General features: G+C 41.8%; 6 protein-coding genes across 6 annotated transcripts; 3 read left to right on the top strand and 3 right to left on the bottom strand.

The window, feature by feature from the left end:
• Nucleotides 1-422: 422 nt before the first annotated feature.
• On the bottom strand, nt 423-739 carry EAE98_008816 (uncharacterized protein; the record flags this gene model as incomplete). Its single annotated transcript, XM_038956439.1, has 2 exons — nt 423-678; nt 732-739. The coding sequence occupies 2 exons, from the start codon at nt 737-739 to the stop codon at nt 423-425; spliced, it is 264 nt and encodes an 87-aa protein (XP_038807151.1).
• A 1880-nt stretch (nt 740-2619) lies between these two features.
• EAE98_008815 (uncharacterized protein) lies at nt 2620-3315 on the bottom strand (the record flags this gene model as incomplete). Its single annotated transcript, XM_038956438.1, has 2 exons — nt 2620-3227; nt 3279-3315. The coding sequence occupies 2 exons, from the start codon at nt 3313-3315 to the stop codon at nt 2620-2622; spliced, it is 645 nt and encodes a 214-aa protein (XP_038807150.1).
• A 317-nt stretch (nt 3316-3632) lies between these two features.
• Nucleotides 3633-3857, top strand: EAE98_008814 (uncharacterized protein; the record flags this gene model as incomplete). The annotated part of the gene is made up of 1 exon (XM_038956437.1): nt 3633-3857. The coding sequence occupies one exon, from the start codon at nt 3633-3635 to the stop codon at nt 3855-3857; it is 225 nt and encodes a 74-aa protein (XP_038807149.1).
• A 1161-nt stretch (nt 3858-5018) lies between these two features.
• On the top strand, nt 5019-6212 carry EAE98_008813 (uncharacterized protein; the record flags this gene model as incomplete). Its single annotated transcript, XM_038956436.1, has 2 exons — nt 5019-5352; nt 5419-6212. The coding sequence occupies 2 exons, from the start codon at nt 5019-5021 to the stop codon at nt 6210-6212; spliced, it is 1128 nt and encodes a 375-aa protein (XP_038807148.1).
• A 1442-nt stretch (nt 6213-7654) lies between these two features.
• EAE98_008812 (uncharacterized protein) lies at nt 7655-9319 on the top strand (the record flags this gene model as incomplete). Its single annotated transcript, XM_038956435.1, has 8 exons — nt 7655-8001; nt 8061-8245; nt 8319-8388; nt 8490-8535; nt 8619-8695; nt 8872-8917; nt 9133-9177; nt 9239-9319. The coding sequence occupies 8 exons, from the start codon at nt 7655-7657 to the stop codon at nt 9317-9319; spliced, it is 897 nt and encodes a 298-aa protein (XP_038807147.1).
• Nucleotides 9320-9528: 209 nt separating this feature from the next.
• On the bottom strand, nt 9529-13479 carry EAE98_008811 (uncharacterized protein; the record flags this gene model as incomplete). The annotated part of the gene is made up of 3 exons (XM_038956434.1): nt 9529-10719; nt 10768-13336; nt 13457-13479. 3 exons carry the CDS (start codon nt 13477-13479, stop codon nt 9529-9531), a joined length of 3783 nt encoding a protein of 1260 aa, XP_038807146.1.
• Nucleotides 13480-15861: the final 2382 nt, after the last annotated feature.

Raw genomic sequence — 15861 nt, 5'->3', positions numbered from 1 at the left:
GAAAAGAGATCGTATCTTCAATTTTTAGGGGAGGAAGGTACGAAGTTTATGAAATGCAACTTCGAGGAAGGTGCACTTTCCTCCCCTTCAATTGAAACGTTCCCCCATCTTGGGGTTATATTATCAAATGATTTAAACCAAAAGTTACCCCAAGGACTTGATTGCATGAGGAAACTAACTTCCAGCAGTACCGCATAATTAAAGATCATAATGTATTAAAAAGTTTGCCGAAGCAATTCTCATCCTTCGCAGTGGTGAAACAACCCGAAATAAAAATGATCATGTGACGATCCTCGAAAAAAAAGTAATTGATCCCCCCCCATTAGTATTCAATCCGTCGTCCCCTCATTCAAGAATAAAGCAAACCTGTATTTAAAAAGAAATAAAATCAAATGAAAATTCCCAATCGAATTAAGTAGAAGTTATGGTGATGGTTTAGGCATTGCCTTTTCTACTTCTTCTTGTCTTATAGTTCGAGTGGAAGTATGTAAAGTCTCCTTGGGCTTAGGATTAGAGGCCTTGGCCTGAACCTTACCAGCAAGAACAATAGCATGTGCCGATCGTGTAATCAAATTCGCAAACTCCAGTCGAAAATGAGCAATGCCGTCTTCATCAATCTCATCGAGTGATTCTCCACCGGAAGCTTCAATCAACAAGCTACAAACGACAAAGATTCCACTATCATAAGTATTTGTTAGTGGAGTGAATTTTCCTCTAACAGCTTGTCGGACCTCGGCATCCTCGAGCTTATGTTTATCGATCCAGTCGTACTGTCGGCTATATAGATCAATTATCTCATTTTCATTTTTCGACTTTTCGACTTTTTTAAAGGAAAAAAAATTATTTAATTTATTTAATAATATAAATACTATTAAGATTTATATAATTAATTAGAAAAAATAATGTTTAATATAATAAAATTATAATTAAAAAATAAATATATCTTAAATATTTTTTTTATTCTTATTTTTTTTATTCTTATTTTTTTTATTCTTATTTTTTTTATTCTTATTTTTTTTATTCTTATTTTCAATCTTTTTAATCTTTTTAATCTTTTTAATCTTTTTAATCTTTTTAATCTTTTTAATCTTTTTAATCTTTTTAATCTTTTTAATCTTTTTAATCTTTTTAATCTTTTTAATCTTTTTAATCTTTTTAATCTTTTTAATCTTTTCAATCTTTTCAATCTTTTCAATCTTTTCAATCTTTTCAATCTTTTCAATTTTTTTTATAATAAATATAATCTTCTTCTAATTAATTTAATAAATAATAATAATATTTATATTATATAATAAATCAGAAAAACGAAAAATGAGATAATTAATCTATATGACCGACGGTAAATATATATAGACTAAGGTGTAATATTTCATTATAAATTAACTTTCTAGATAGGCCTTCATTTTAGAAAAGGTTGAGAATTTGATTGTAAACGCTCAATCTTTTATTAAGTCTAGAGGAGCCAGATATTACGACAAGTAGTAAAGGTATGAAATGAAGTTCAAGATAACTCAAAATTCCAAGTAATCACGATACGCAGTACATCTAAAAAAGTAGAGAACAAATCCACAAAACTAAACAACTTTAACCCTCGAGAAAAAGAATATAAAAAGTTATAAAAGCAATGAATTTTCCGAGTACCTATATTCATCCATTCATCTAAGATCTTACTAGAGCAACACTAGTCTCTTTGAGTTTCCCACGTTAGTAATCCATATATAATCAGAATGGACATCTTGATATCTGAGAATACTTAAGTCCCGGTTCGCATTCTTAGTACCTGGCTGATAGTTCTACCTTATTATTCAGCTTTTCTTTAGTGATAGTTTAAGTGTATATACCATATTCTCCCCGTAAATCAAACCCCCGTACCCAGCACCTAATCAGAGATTTTCGATTAAGACTGGGAATCCTACCTCGACCGCAGTAGCTCCATATCAGTTCTCTCTACATATCAAGAGTCTTTAGACAACTACATCAAAACAATCCCAAAGAGTTCAAGAGTAAATATTTGATCCGAGTATATGAATGCAGCTGATGAACCATTTGAGATTATTCATATTAGACGGTATGGATATACTAAGATAGAATCACAATAATGTATCTTGACGGTTTACAGGAATTCAATCGCAGATTGGAAAGAAATGGTAAACCCAAAGTGTTGGATATTTGAATATAGTTAGATAGTTTAGAAATGCGAATATTAAGAGGCATCTGAATCTTCAAATCGAGATAACTATTAGTATATGGTCGACCTGAAATTCAAGAGCCATTCAAAGTCTTGGAGAAATTGAGAAATCAAGATCGTTTTCTTGTCGGGCTGGCAGCTGGGGTTACTAAATCACGTTGGATAGGGAACTGAGTGTTGAGGACATCGAAATAGATATGGTATGTATAATCACTAGATCTTTAGATATTAGATCATTCGATACCTGGTTATAGTAGAAATTCCGATTTTATCACGCCCGCAGATTGAGTAAGGACTTAGATGAATGATGGATACTCTTTTAAATTTATACTAGTGATAATCGCTTGGATTGCAGATGCAAACATTATAATGTATACTTCGCTGTCATCTCACGCTTGAGAATCCACCTCTAATCGATGCTGGCTTATATGTCAAGCAGAAGATTGATATACAACAGAGCCAGAATTTTGAACCCTACGACATATTCTCGCGAAAGCTGATGCACAATCCCAAAAATAGAGACCCTCAATCGCAGGCTCCCCATCCTTATAATGTCGCACATCAGGCCCATGAGTATACATTAACGGATTCAGGTCGTGCCGAAAAATGAGGATTTTATTAGTCTCGGACCATCTTCCTGTCAAGCTTGCTAATTCTGAACAACGTGATGGAACTCTGGCAGGTGGTATAAACCTAACCACAACTTCCGTCATCTTGAAAAAATCTGCGCGTGAAGGTATCGCTGCGTCATGAGGAAAAATAATATATGTCGGTATGAAATTTCTGTTTCCAGGGATGTAGTCTGGACTGTTTACGTGTATAGCCTCAAACCCGATCTTATTGTAGTTTCGAGTATTCCAGCCTGGTACTCTTTGGAGGAATGGGGGGTGATCGAATTCTGCAGCTCTCATCCAGCTTTGCCGTCGTTGAATTACAGTGCTGGTCATGAACTCTGCAAATCCCATCTGAGTGCCTTTGACATCCCGGGGATTGTCTAAATCGAGTGGGTCGGAATTGCTGACATCGTTAACACTAAAGTCTAAATGGTGTATTAGAAGAGAATTTTGAACTGCAGTCCCTTGTAACACACCATCTCCACGACCAACCCTTTCAAAGAGACTAGGCATTCTTGCCAGTATAATCGACTCAATATCTACCCTTTTGTTGTGAGCCAAGCACATATTCAGGGCAAAAGGATGAGAATACCTCTTCAAGTTTGATACTAGTAAACAAATGCTGCAGTGTATTTCTGCCGAGTAATTCTGATGTTTAGCTATAATGTGTGCGAATTTGCTGTGGATTATTGTTGTATTATCTGTTGAGTGAGTGTGTTGTGTGAATAAGACTTTGACTGCTGGAGGGATGTGATATAAGCTGGTATATAAAGTATCATTAAGAGGAAGGGATCGAGGCAAGACTTTGACCATTTCAGTTGGAAGGTACAATGGCGGCTACCAAACTAGTTTTCAAGGAGAGGCCCAGAAGGAAGTGCTTTGGAACGTCAATCGAAGCAACTATTGTTCTTAATGGGAAGAATCTGGAAGCATCATTACTGATCATAAATTATAGGACTTGTGGATCAGGGCTAGAGTTAAACAGCAGCGGAAGAGTCTCTCCATATCTATTGGATTGGTTCGGAGTAGCTGGTAACTGGAATAGTAAAGTGTGAAATATCGTGGAATAGCATATCTCATTCAAACAATGAAATCTTTATTACTGGTCTATGGACTCCAAGTACCTAGGTATCGGAAGATCAGGGAGTTAAAAGCTGTATTGGAGTAATCAACAGAATTTGGTAACTAGTCCTGCGGCAAAATTTCTGCAAAGTATCCAGTTCACCTAACGGAAAGTATAGTTCCAATATGACCGAACCTCAAAGTATATTTGAAATTCTGTTTCACTTTGGAAACGCAGGGAGGAGTTATTAGACGATTCGTGGATTATAGCCAGAAATGATTTGATTTGTGGTATTAGTCAAGAGGTTATGTATAATTTCTGATTCTTCAGGTAGCATAAGGCTCGCAACCGTTAACAACATATGTCAACAAGCTGGATTTGATATGTAGTAAAGGAAGAGCATGGGGATACCCCTGTGCTCTGGAACAGACTTGCAACAAAATCCTTCCATACTGGAGGGCACGAGAAGATGAGCTTTAAGGTTCAATAGTCGAGAGTCTAAATCCTATTCCGCATCATAGTCGGAATTACCTAGACTTTGATAGCTCAGTATCAACATCATTATATATGTAGATGGGCAACAAAATATGATACAGAATTTGAGGGTGTAAGTCATTGTAAGAGTGAGAGCATCAGAATCAATGGCGGGAAGTTGTCGCAAGCACGAAGCCACAATCATGAGAGGGCACTTGCATCTGGCAAAGAGTATCCATGATAGATTACCCGTTAAGCAATTTCGACCGGTATTAAAGCGAAAGGTTTATGAGATTTGGCAAGAGCCACGCCATAGATGGACTCGAAACTAATCAAGTCTGAGGAAGGGGTGAATGATAGCCACGACCCAATTTGTAGGGGGAAAACAATTGAAGAACTCGCAAGACCCATTATATAATCTCGACCTGTCCGCTTTTCCTCTTAACATTCAGACAGCCTGCTCCAATTGTGATACTCCTAAGTGCTGAGTATCATCTAAATCTCGATTGAGGTAATGATTGATCTTTGATGTAAAGATGTCAAGAGTGAAAGATATTGATCTTGGGACTCATTGACACGTGATGCGGCAAAAATGTAGCGAGCGGCCGCATTGCCGCATCAACCTCAATGTCGACTTATTTTCTAAGCAATACTCACTCTCCGTGAGCACTCTGTAAAAATGAAGCGCATTAGTCAACTACCAGTGGTGAATGGCTTGAAAGGCCTACGAATCTCTCGTGGTCAAAGTTTAGCTCCATTGAGCCAACGATATATCCACACAACACCACCTTCGCCCGCAACAGTTGCGCCTGCGGCATTCACAGCATCTGGCCCGCCACCAGCCGCGCCAACTCCCAGTGCTGAGCATGTCGATATTCGGGTCGCAAGGAAGAGGAAGCAAGCAGAGCTACTCAAGAAGGGTCAAGATATGAGAGCTGTAGCTAATGGGAAAGGCGGTGGAACTGCGAAACTCAAGAGGTTCTGGAAGGATGTTAATGTACAGGATACGGAAGGTAACATTTGTCAATTCCTTATTTCATTCTAAATAACAAATCCACTAATCAGTGTTGAGAATGCAGAGGGCTTACAGATATTCCTTGACAAACGAGCTCTCCGAAGACCTTCCAAAGATATCCTCACAGTACCACATCATAAACCACATTTGGCATCTGCCATCGCCCTTGAATGGGATCTCCTTGTATCTGCACAACAAGCTTTGAAGACTCACCTTATACCGATGACTTCACTCGTGAATCGCGCTCTCGATATCATAGATGAAGAAAACAAGGGGGGAGACTTAATCAGGACTCATATTGTTACAACCGTAATGCGATATCTCGATACCGATTCACTTTTGTGTTGGGCACCTGAAGCACCTGAAGATCCACCAGGATATGAAACACATGTTGACAGAGTGGAAAGTTTGCGAAGCATTCAGAGGAAATCTGCGGAGCCTATCATCCAATTCTTATCCGAGAAGGTATGGCCCGGGGTAGAACTTATTCCAGTTTTAGATACGGATAGTATTGTACCTAAAAGTCAACCTCAAATGACCAAGGATATAATAAGAGGATGGGTTTCTGGATTACCTCCATTCGAGCTTGCGGGATTGGAGAGAGGTGTGTTGGCTGGAAAGAGTTTACTTGGAGCTGCGCGATTAGTGGTTGAATGGAGTGCTGAGTTGGCACATTTACGAGATGAAGCTGCCGAGAAGAAATTTGGAGTAGAGGAGGCAGCCAAAGCTGCAAGCTTAGAGGTAGATTGGCAGACCGGGATGTGGGGAGCTGTTGAAGATACACATGATGTTGAGAGGGAAGATATCAGGAGGCAATTGGGAAGTGTAGTATTACTTGTATCTGGGGCAAGAAATTAGGTTATGTATGCTATGACATCTTCAAAGAATGTATACACTATGTTAATGATGAACTCAACGGCAGGAAAAAGCTCAAAGTTTCAATCTCATAATTATGTTGACTGGCAAAACGGAAGAAAAGAATAAGGTCCTATTATAGCGCCTTTGACGCCCATCAACTCAGCTCCTATCAACAAAGATTTCATAACCATAGCACAAACTTTCAATGGACGTATATTCGTAATGCATAATCACACTTTCTTTACTTCTGTGCTCATCAACATATTAAACAATGCCATCTTATGCTCCAATTTTCTTCATTATTTCACTCCGCCGCTAGTTCATTACAACTGCGCCCTCCCCCAACAATGCTGCCACCAGACCACCACTTACCCATTATCGATGACTTACTTCCAGTGCCACTCGAGTTGTAAAAGTCGTGAGTCGTTTAACATCGCAATTCTTGATACCCTCTTCTAAGATCTACATCGCCCTACTAAATGTGCCTTTAACATCGCTGTAAAATTGCACATTCTGTTGGTCCTTCCCTCTGATTTCTCTCCAACTTCTTTGTTCCTTCTTTGCAGTCTTGCCTTCATTTGTGACCTCTAGAGCTCTGAGAGTTTTCTAGTAGGTAAAGGATTAGTTCTCGTGTTGTTATTGTGCATGTCCCCTGTGTCGCGCTTCTGATCCTTCGATCTCGTTCGAATAAAATACTGTAGCGCCGCAGCTTTCGTCCTTGCAATCGATCCTCCAGCAGCCAGAGGAAATTTCACATCATTTGCGAATAGACCGAGATGTAAATAACACAGGTGCACTATATAGCAGCAGCTCACCGTCGAGTTTCGAACTTCGGACCGTCTTTTTCCTCTTAAAACGTAACTCCTCTATCTCACCCTTTTCGAATCCGAGGTTATAGAGCTCAGGCACCTAAGAATTTGATGGTAAATATATGTGATCGTAGATGTAGTCAAACCTTGTGTTTTTGTTTTCAGGTACACCTGTTCGTGAGGTGCGACAGGTGTATGAATGGCAGAGAATAAAAGCCATCCTATGCTCAGTCTCAATCGTCTGATATCCACCAGTATTGCATGAGACAGACGAAAAAACAATGAACTGATGCTAGGTGTGTTATTGTCAAAGATTACTCATTCGGCCTTGACATTGCACAATAGATGGGAATAAATTTCTTAGGGCTAAGAAATTTGATTTTCAAGTATTCACTTCTTGATCTTGAGCCTTTACAGTCAAGTATCTTTCTATCACCAGCAATGGTCGCTTTTTAGATAGACGAAAATACAGCCTTGTTGGCCCACATGTAGCTAAGTAACATCTTGTCCAAATTTGTGCCTTCTCTTCTCTTCCTTTCTCCTTTGTCAAGAAGATCAACAGCAGAAATATTTTCTGCAATCAATACCATCAAACGAGTAATCAAAGAAAGACGCCATCACCACAAAGCTACCATGCCACCAAAGAAGGTTGTGAAAGCCCCTGCCAAGGGCAAAAAGGTCTCCGCTCACCTTGCCGCCGCCGCCGCCGCCAACAGCAGCAGCACCACCTCCACTACCTCCACCTCCACCACCGCCACCACAGTCGTCGCCACTTGCGAGCCCCGTAACATATCCAATCGCACGTTACAGTGCGAAGCCAAAGGCATTCCGTGGTTTATCGGAACCATGCGGGAAAATTTCAACCAGGCCCTCTGCCGTACACAGAAGGCCCTCGAGAAAACCCATGAGTGGCGGGACGCCAACCCTGCTGTCAAAAAGACCATGCTCCAGGCTGCGCGCTCCCAAAAGGAGCAACAAGAGTACGAGTTTAACAAAAAAATCAATCAGAAATTGACAAACGCTAACGCATGTTATATAGGAGGGACCTAGGCTATGATTGGCGAGTTGCGGCAAGAAATATGGGCTTTCGGGCCAAGGGCAATAACTTTCTTTGGAAAGAGGGCTGTCCGATTTACGGCACCGCAGGAGCCTCGGATCCCACCGAGGAGGAGGAGGAGGAGGAGGAGGAGGAATTGCCTTTCTCTCTCCCAGACAACGAGCCGAGTAAGTCGTCAAACTACAACCTCCGTTAAATGTGTGATATAATATGGAACAATAAGACTAAACGATTGTCCAGCAATCAAGAAACGCCGCCGAGACGACGAAGACGACGACGAAGACGACCCCAACGGGGATTATACCAAACGGTATATGAGCTATTCCATCCCTCGCCAAGTACGTATCAAACTACCACCTCTGCCTCGATAATCAACAGATATACAGCGCTCAAAACTGATTCTCAATATAGCGCGTTTAAGCTGCCGCCGTCTTCTCCGGCGCTCTGCGGTCTTCGAGTAAGTACGCTAGACCCCAATATCCCTAATCGATTTGAACAATGGACCAGGTGTACAGAGCAGCGTTAATCTCCAATCTATAGAGTTTAGATCTCTGGTGCCGCCCTGCTCCACTCTGTTTTCCTTGGGTTAGTTTGATACCCTCAATCCACCTCAATCCGTTCGAACAATCAACAGGCATAGAAAGATAAAGTCTAGCTACTAATATAAGTAGTTTAGACTGCCGCTGCTGCCTCCGTTCTGCCGTTCCTTTTGGTTAGTACGATATCCCTCAGTAGCTGGTTCGATCAAACAATAGACCGCGGACTTTGATCTCAAAGCTAACCTCCCATTTAGGTTTCTCAAGCCGTCGTTAGACTTTGCGCCACTCCGTGGCCGCCTGGTCAGTACAACGCCCTTTGATAACCCCGATCTACTTGAACAATGGGAAGGATATACTGAGCAACGCTGACCTCCGATTTAGCTTATTTCCTCTGCTGTCGTGCTTTTCGCCGCTCCTTTGCCTTCAGGTAAGTACAATTCCCTTCGACTATCCTGATCTAGACAGATAATCAAAGCTGCCCTTTCGAGAACTCAAGCTAACGTGTTGAAATTCAGGCTCTTCCTAAAGCTGCCGGAGGGCGCAATATCTGGACTTGTTTGGTAAGTGCATATCAATCTCCCAGATCAATCCAGAAAATAGAAAGCTAACAATATATCCTAGGTGGAATATCGCGAGCTGCAGGCTCAAATCAAATTATTCCTCCGCTCTTCCATCATATTCACACGTGCCAAGACTTCTTGACCTGATTTGAATGATATGTATTATGTATGACTAACTAACTGGCTGAAAGCCCGCTAACTACTAGGTATTTATGTACGTGTTCTCTTGTGTATCGTTGCATCTCATGGTAAACCGCCCAGCTCATCGCCAAAAGCAAAAGCTATGAAAGAAGATTTATGCTTTACATTCAGATATCCTACACCCTTCCCTATCTCTTCATCTAAACATGATCACTCCTCTTCCTTTACATCATTAAAAATATCTTCAACACCTGTCCATGCTTCTCCAGTAGCAGCCTTCTCTCGTTCGATCCAATATTTATCGTTGAAAGCCCAGTATTCCTCTCCAGTGATTGGACATTTTGATTTCTCAAACCATTGAGGAACGAAAGCTTCACCAAGCTGTTCACGTTCACGTCGTCTAGCACGTTGCTTCTCTTCAAGGCGATTCTTCTCAGTAGCAGCTAGATCGTACTCGCCATCTTCCATGGCACGCTGATCAGGTCTCAATCGAGAATCCGTTGGTGGCAACCAAGGGCGAAGGTTGTCATTGATGTCATTGAATGTAAGAACGAAAGGAGTCAGATTGAAGGGGATACCAGCTGGGCGTGGATTAGCTTCCCAGACCAAAAATGCTTGGCTTGGATCATTGACACTGCCTCTGCGGTGAGAAGAACCGGACTTAGGCTCTTCAACAGTTGCCTCATAACCAGGCGTGAAACGAGCATAAATTTTACTGTTCCAGCGACCACCAAGACTGAAACGAGTTTGTCCGTTTGCATCATTGACTCTACCAGTGATATGATAAGCACTAGAAGCCTTCCAACCTCGAGCCTTGAATTCGACGTTGCAAACTTCACCTGTTGTCCAGTTCTTGATTTCCATTGGCCCATAATTGTCGACCACAGGGTTACCAGTGATGATTCCAACGACGGAAGATGTGACTTTTTTCCAGGTATACAACTCTTCTGGTCCTCCAGATGTGGGACGAAGTTTGAGGAACCAAGTACCGAGAGGGTTGATATCAAAAGACTTTCCATAAAATTTAGACTTCACAGCTGATTCTCCATAATAGGTCCATTTAGGAGATTCAGCCCACGCAGCACCAACTGGTGGATGATGACTGACTTGCTCGATGAAGAAGCGATAATTCTTATCAGGACGAACATATTCGAAAGTTTCTCCAAGAAGGGGATTGAAAGGTTTTGCAACTCTGTCAATGGTTGATGCATACTCACTTGAGGCGAAAGCTGCAACATATACCATGCGCTCGATTGAGTCTGCTCGATCTGCTGCAATATCTAAAAGATCTGCATATTCCATATCTTCACCACATCGATACAGTAATGACGTCGGTTCGTTGAAAGACACAGGAAGTGTCATTTTAGTCATGTCCTTGCCAATCATAGATTTAAGAATACCCTTGAAAAGTGTTAGTGATGTCGGAATAAAACGAGCTCAAATACATACCCATAGAGAAATCTTTGGACGATCATCAGCATCCATCTTTAGTCGAGTTCTTACGCCATTTTCGTATCCCTTGAAAGCAGAACTGATGTCTAGCCCCTCAGCTTTTACAAGTTCACCCTCCTCTGCCTCTTCACTTGCACCTGGGGCAGGGCTCGAAAGCGGTAGAGCTTTGACTACTTCGACTTGGCCGGCATCAACAGCGTCGAAGAATTCATCATCTTCGTCTGAGTCTGAATCAGACATATCAGGGATACCTTCAACCATTGATTTCTGTCGTAATGAGCTTTTGCTAGTCGGTACATGTCTTAAAGGAGCGGTCCCGTCATCATTGAGAGAAACGTCATCAAGAGCCTCATCTATCTCGGCTCTTGCTGCTAGTTCACCTCTACTAGCTGGTCGGGATGCTGATCGAGTGACTTCACGAAGTGCTCGTTTTGTCATCTTTCTCTTCTCCTCCGATTCGCCCATACGAGCCATTAATTCATCCTGTTCACGAGCTACTTGAGCCATACTTTCTTCCCACATCCTTCGCATATGCTCTTCCCGATCAAGACGTTGTTGCCAATATGCATCCCTATCTTTGGATATTTTCAAAAGATCGCCAACAAGACCCTTGAGATTACGAATGGCCGAATCATATGTCGCGGTTGCTTGGTTCGCAACTGGGTCAGAGATGACGAGATTTGGATTTCTGGATTGCTCTACTTGTAAAGCTGCATTGACTTGGCCCATGAGTTCGAGTTGCAGTCGAGCAGATTGAGCCGTGATTTCAAACGCATCCTTACTTGCCGGCATCTCGTGCTCACTAGAGCCATCTCCGTATTCATCATCATCATCCCCATCCAAAGGTCCGGTTCCAATGTGACTTGGTATTCTACTTCCGTCGCCGATGAAGCTTGGGTTGTATGATCCATAATTAGTTTCTTCTTCATCGCCAACACTACCAGCAATGCTGGTAAATGCGACTCGTGGGCTTGTAATCCTGCTAAGGCTAGTCTGTGGCAGAAGCCTGCTACCTTGAATGCTCTCACGGCGCGAGTCCGTATAGACAAGAGATGGCTCGCTGAGACCATTGCTGTCAAAGGTTTCCTTGGATCCACTACCAGATTGCTCTTTCGCTTGCTGTAACAGTTCTAACCTCTTGGCCTCTTGTCTTTCCTCTTCCTTGGCCTGATCTTTAGTCCATTGTATAGAATTATTCAGCGCCCAAAACCACCTTTTAGCCTCAACTTCATGGTTCGCTTTAAGGTGATATTTAACGGATGATTTTCCAATGATTTCAAACTTGGTCTTCTCTGTAGGATCCATGTTGAGTTTTGCGATGCGCATATTAATCGCACCTCGACAAGCAGACCCAGCATCGTCTTGGTGCTTGGAATAACTTAGGATGCCATCTTCCAAGGTGAACCAACGTAATTGATAACCTTTTCGATAATTTGTCCACTTCTTTAGATAGCCTTGCATTTCTCGACCCTCCTTTCCAGCAAGTGCATCTGACGGGTTGGCGTTGACTGCTCCTTGTTGAGATACATTCCCGAGAACAGCTTTCTCTTGAATTCCCCGTTGAGCGGCAACTGCAGCAGGGGACTTCCTTAACATAGCTTTGGTTGCATCATCTTTTGTGTAATCTTGAGGTAATTTTCCTTTTCGGTCGCGACGGAACGGATCAGCACCATGTAACAGCAACACTTGTATGAGCTCAATGTTCTTTTTTCTGGAAGCCTCATGCAGTAAAGTGCCACCAGCTTGTACCGTGATTGGGTCAGACGTGAATTCTCCACCATTGATATCCAAGACTGTTTTGACTCGAGGTTCCTCCAAGATTTCGCCCAATGTCTTATAGTCTCCGTGCGCAACCAGTTCATGTATTTGCTTTATTTTACCATCCACAAACATTGAACGAGAGAGTTGTAGTTGCTGGAAAATATCGGGTGTTCGAGCAAGGTCGAGAGGTAGGCGACCAGCATAATTTGGTAAAGAATCGTTGATACCGGGCTGCCCAAGAAGCAAGCGTACAATAGGGCTACGACCTAAGCTTGCAGCAAGGTGAAGAGCCGTGTTCCCATCACGATCCTTTGCATTGACATCGATTGTTCCCGCTCCATCAGATAACACATACTCGATTACTTGTTGTTCAGCACATTGGATAGCTAAGTGCAGGATGGTGGTATCTTCCAAATTGGTTGAAACGGTTGCGAAGCTAGAGATGCTCATTCGACTACCGTCAGACTCACGGATTGCCTTTGATATAGCTGCTGTATCCCCGTTCTTTAATGCCTCAAATATCTTGAACTTTCGAACAGTCTGCTCAATGGACATTGTCTTATCGGGTGACAAAGTAGCCGTAGTCCGCGGATGGACATTAGAAGCTGATCTCATGAGTCCTGTCGCGCTGGTCGACTTCTTCGAAGCATGTCCGAGAGTGGGCTGAAATGGTGCAGCTGGAAGCGTGGGTGAGTGTGCCGTGGTCGCGGGAGACATGGGGGGTTGATAATCTACATTATCGTCGTCCTTCCCCTCTCTCCTGCTGCGCAGAAGGGATAAAGCAGACGATTTACTCCGTTTGTGACTAATAATATGAGTATTAGCAGGTTGCCACTGTTCACAATAACGCCCCAAATCATTCGAGACCTAGAAAGAGGGGGTAACGCTTCCCGCGGCATGGTCAAATCTAATAATTCTTACTTACGTTGACTCGACGGGGTCCGTCATTGTGGACGTTTTTCTTTTATCCCCAGCTCAATTTTCTGCTGCGTGAGTACAGTGTCGAGTTGTGTGCCAACGAGCAAGTCCTTCGAGGGGTAAATGCCAACTTTCTGGCCAAGCTCGAATGCCCGACAGTACCTTCCCGCCCAAGTTTCAAGAACTTTGGTTGGAAAGAGATGAGGTTCAGGTTGGTGAGAGAGCGAAAGAAAAGTTGAAAATTTGAGATTGAAATTTCGAGTCCTCAAGAGAAGGTACAAGTACTCCCTAAAATCTCTCGAGGAAGCAATTATCAATTAGATTGTGTAGTTGTTCTGGCCAAAACATTCAAGTTGACATGGATTAACAATGATGTAGCGAATGTGGAGAAATATATCACGTGTGTGTGGTCGGGGCTCGGGGAAACAATTTAGCGAGAAGAGCTTATTTTCATGTGAATGTTCATTTCTAGCATGAACCCTTCACGAACATGAAACCATTAGTTGGAGGATCTCTTTAGAGGTGCAAAGTTAAAAATCCTAACTCCTCAGAAAGATCAAGCTAAGTTTCATAAAATTCTTGAATTTTGCTGTTGTATGCAGGTTCTCAAATAGGGGTAAACTTCATTGAACGCTCTTGCTTCAACAGCGCATTTGCCTCACTGAAAAGTTCAAGAACGTCAAAACCCTGACAATCATGCTTATTATTATAGGAAATTACAAAGATATGGTTTTCGAAATGATAGTTTGACCTTTATTATATGCAGTTTGTTGTTTTGTCTGAAGTTTGTAGGACACACTGTGACTCTTGGGCTCTCTTGTCAACATTATTGGCATCTGTTTGACATCTACGATATCAATGAGCTAGTTGATGATGGACTAATGTATCTCCATACCTTGATTGAAGTGTTTCAACATTAGTGATGTCATTGGCAATCTAGTCAAGAGCCTTTCAACTGTATACCTTATCACCAAGAGTAAGATCAGACATCACTAGGTTGGAACCATAAGTTAGAAGGAATCGATCTTCTGTTTCTTTGAGTTATTCATCTAATATTACTGAATCCTATAAACACTATCCCATTGGCTTCCAATAGATGATCAGCAAAATCGAGACTCACCAGGCTTCTCTTGTCTGATATCATTTGGAAAATGACCAACATTTTAATATGATTAGAAGACATATGGTTGTTGAGGGCTATTCTCACCTCATTTGCCCACCCATTGACTGTTCAGACAGCAGTTCATCTATTGTCTATTCCCCATTGTTTGGAAGTGAATCTCATAAGTGTTGATGCCACAACTGACCTTGATTCTTATAGCCTTCAGCTTCTAATTCTAATCTAGAAAAGTCCACTGTCAAATTTCATCTCATAATGAATTACTGATGTGATAGTTATTTTCAGTCCTATCGACTTCCAAGGGTAATATCATCCCATCATGTTTGTCCTAAACTACCTAGATACGCCAAATGCTCACTACCTGGTTCTCTTGTTGAAATTTAGCATTAGAAACATGGTCTCGTTGATTCAGTAACCATGCAAAAATGAGGCACATGCACTTTCAAGTGGCAGATTCTTTGGGGTAACGTTTGGACATCTTAATCTGTTTCTATAATTCAAATCCAGGCCTCCAGTCCTCAGTTTAAACAAAAACTGAGAGCCACCGATTAGAGCTATGCCTCTCAGCCTCGGGTAATTCTGAGAATCTTAACCTTCTTCTCCCTCTGCCCTAACCCTGAAGTTTGTTTTTCTTTTACAATTGCTTTTTCATTTTATTGTCAAGTTCCTCTCTTCTTTACGTGACTCAGAGGACGACCTATATAGTCGGATTCTTTTTGTCCACCTACCTTCTACACTTGAAATCTCTTTTCGAATCTTCCAATCTTCAAAATGGAGTCGATTGCAATAATTCGAAGACTTCAACCACCAGAATATGCGTTAGATATTCTTCTGATCTTGCGCGCCTTGATCATCTTCATCTCCTTATGGACTCTGGTAGTTATATGGAGCAGCTGGTTCAATGGCAGACCAGGCCACCATCGAATTACAAATTCTTGAGTTATTGGCGGTTTCAGGTGAGCATATTTGATGCCCTCTTCACCATGCGCTCAGCTAATCGTATCAGATAATATGTGCAGATCTGCAGTGATTCCTGAGGGCAATTATTCTGTCATATCAATGTCATCGACAAGCTTGTTCCATTTCAATTCTACTTCTACTTCAAGACGTAAAATCAAGCAAGAAGCAAGATACGAACACATCAGCAGGATTTTTGTGTAGGTCACCTTTCCTCCTAGTCTGTGTTCAAGAGCAATTTATCAAGTGTTGGTCCTCGATCTCATCAAATACTGATTTGAGTAGCTGCTGACCACCTACTTACAGTACCATACCTCGAATCTGTGGTCGAAAAT

The sequence above is a fragment of the Botrytis deweyae genome (genome assembly GCF_014898535.1).
Source record: "Botrytis deweyae strain B1 chromosome Unknown BDEW_024, whole genome shotgun sequence".
NCBI classification, from domain to species: domain Eukaryota; kingdom Fungi; phylum Ascomycota; class Leotiomycetes; order Helotiales; family Sclerotiniaceae; genus Botrytis; species Botrytis deweyae.
Note: the sequence above shows the minus strand (reverse complement) of the source record. Positions and strands in the feature narration are given on the sequence as shown.